Source organism: Sardina pilchardus, chromosome 21 (genome assembly GCF_963854185.1).
Source record: "Sardina pilchardus chromosome 21, fSarPil1.1, whole genome shotgun sequence".
Taxonomy (NCBI): Eukaryota; Metazoa; Chordata; class Actinopteri; order Clupeiformes; family Clupeidae; genus Sardina; species Sardina pilchardus.
Window position 1 is genome coordinate 4,457,774 of NC_085014.1, and position 2,442 is coordinate 4,460,215.

The 2,442-nt window shown below is 55.7% G+C and overlaps 1 protein-coding gene across 3 annotated transcripts in view; it reads left to right on the forward strand.

Moving 5' to 3' along the window:
• The window catches only part of LOC134068734 (insulin-like growth factor 1 receptor), a 78,589-nt gene extending 76,147 nt beyond the window's left edge, over positions 1–2,442 (forward strand). For all 3 annotated transcript variants that reach the window (XM_062524470.1, XM_062524471.1, XM_062524472.1), the window contains one exon: positions 1,034–2,442. In XM_062524470.1, the coding sequence (XP_062380454.1) occupies positions 1,034–1,775 (742 nt within the window). In that variant the 3' untranslated portion in view covers positions 1,776–2,442. The remainder of the gene's footprint in view (positions 1–1,033) is intronic.

Below are 2,442 nucleotides of genomic sequence, written 5' to 3' on the forward strand. Positions count from 1 at the left end.
AGTACATGCTCAATTGAACAGGGGTGTTTAGGACGTGTGTGTGTGTGTGTGTGTGTGTGTGTGTGTGTGTGTGTGTGTGTGTGTGTGTGTGTGTGTGTGTGTGTGTGTGTGTGTGTGTGTGTGTGTGTGTGTGTGTGTGTGTGTGTGTGTGTGTGTGTGTGTGCATTTGTATAGAAGATGGTGTGTGTGTGTGCGTGCATACTCAATGTGAACTTTAATATGTTGTGTAATCTGTTTGTGCGTACTTGTGTGTTTGTACACATGTATACTTTATTGTGTTTGTGCATATGCAAGTGTTTGAAAAGAAATTGTATATGCATGGCTTAGTGCATGCATCTGTGTTTGTGTGCACGTGACTCTGTGTGTGTGTGCGTGTGTGTGTGTGTGTGTTTACTGGGCTGCACTGGCTGTGAGATGTTTGTGCTGGCCGGTATTCTTAGCTTGTTTGTGTAATTTAAGGTGTTGAGCTGGAATGCCTCTCAAGCCCTCTGGCCTGCACCCATGCTAACACTCCGTGTGTGTGTGTGTGTGTGTGTGTGTGTGTGTGTGTGTGTGTGTGTGTGTGTGTGTGTGTGTGTGTGTGTGTGTGTGTGTGTGTGTGTGTGTGTGTGTGTGTGTGTGTGTGTGTGTGTGTGTGTGTGTGTGTGTGTGTGTGTGTGGGAGAGAGAGACTGTGAGGCGTTGCACGCACCCAGGCTGGTGTGTGTGTCATGTGATGATGTGGTGTCATTTTTCCCATCCGTGCATGCATTGCATCCGTTGCGTGCGTGTGTGCGTTTGGCTGGCTGGCCGTGGTTTACTGCGTTGTGGTGATCTTTGAACAACACTGCCATCTAGCGGTCATTTAATCGTATAACATGGTTGATCCGGGTTATGTGCTGTTGTGCGTGTGTGTGTGTGTGTTTGTTCCTCAGAATTGAGTTTAGGCGGACGGACTAGCAGTACAACACAAAGAAACGTGTGTGGTGTTTACATCTGTTAACTGTGTGTGTGTGTGTGTGTGTGTGTGTGTGTGTGTGTGTGTCCGTCCTCAGGTTTGAGCTGATGCGGATGTGCTGGCAGTACAACCCAAAGATGCGTCCGTCCTTCCTGGAGATCATCAGCAGCATCAAGGAGGAGCTGGAGGCTCCGTTTCGCGAGGTCAGCTTCTTCTACAGCGAGGAGAACAAGGCGCCGGACACGGAGGAGCTGGACCTGGAGGCCATGCACAACGTGCTGCTGGACGCCCAGAGCACCCTGCAGCCGCTGACCGCCGCCAACGCCGCCGCGCCGACCTCAACCAACAACGCCAACATGGCCGCCGCCAACATGGCAGCCGCCAACGCCAGCATGGCTGCCGCTGCCGCCTCTAGTGGTGCAATCGCTGCCATGAACGCCGGCATTGTTGCCGCGGCGACCGCCTCCAGCAGCAGCATCAGCATCAGCAGCAGCAGCAACAACAACAACGGCGGCGCTGCTGCCGCTACCGCTACCGCTACCGCCGCCACCTCGCCGGGCTCCCCGACCAGCGTCACGGGCGCTGCTGCCGCGGCTGGAGCGGTCGGCGTGGCAACGGCGGCGGCTGGGTCGGGGGCAGGCGTCGCCTCGGGGTCTCCGCTCGCCCCTTCCTCGCCCTCCTCGTCGCCCGGCTCGGACAGGCCCTCGGGGGCGGGCGCGGCGGCCAACGGGCCAATGGTGTTGCTGGGGGCGGGTCTGGACGAGAGCCAGCCGTACGCGCACATGAACGGCCGCAAGAGTCAGAGGGCGCTGCCGCTGCCGCAGTCATCGGCGTGCTGACCCTACCATCACACACTCACACATACGCCCGCGCTCTCTCTCTCACACACACACACACGGATACCAGACACACAAGCATAGACACACACATGTGTGTGTTCACATACACGTGAGCGTGCCTGCCTCAGCTTTTTGCTCCTCTCAACAGCAGATCTCCTCTCTTCTTTCTTCTTCCCTCTCTCTATCCCCCTCTCTCCCCCTCCTCCTTCTTCTCTTCCTCTTCTCTGGCCCCACTCTTCATCCTTCTGTTTCTGTTCTTTCCCTCCTTCATGAGAGAGAGAGAGCGCGTGCGACTGGGGAGCGAGGCAGCCGCATCTTTTCCACGTCTGTCCAGCGATTCCCTGTGGTGCGGAAGGACTGGAGTTCATTTCTGTGTGTATGTGTGCAGCCCGGAGCGAGCCTTCAGCACGGACACTAGGTGGCGCTAGAGTGCTCGGAAGGTGAGGCGGGGGGGGGGCCAGGGGGCGACAAACAGAGGTGGTGTGGCGTCGGCAAGGCATCATCGTCGTCGTCGCGGCAACTGGAGTTTCTACCATACCTCAGTGGACCTTTTCCTATTTTTTTTTTACATTTTTTTTTTTGATTTCCTATCAACTGACAATAGCACCAACCAACCTGCTGCTGTCTTAGGAGTGTGGACAGATAGGAGGACTTATTGACTGACTGA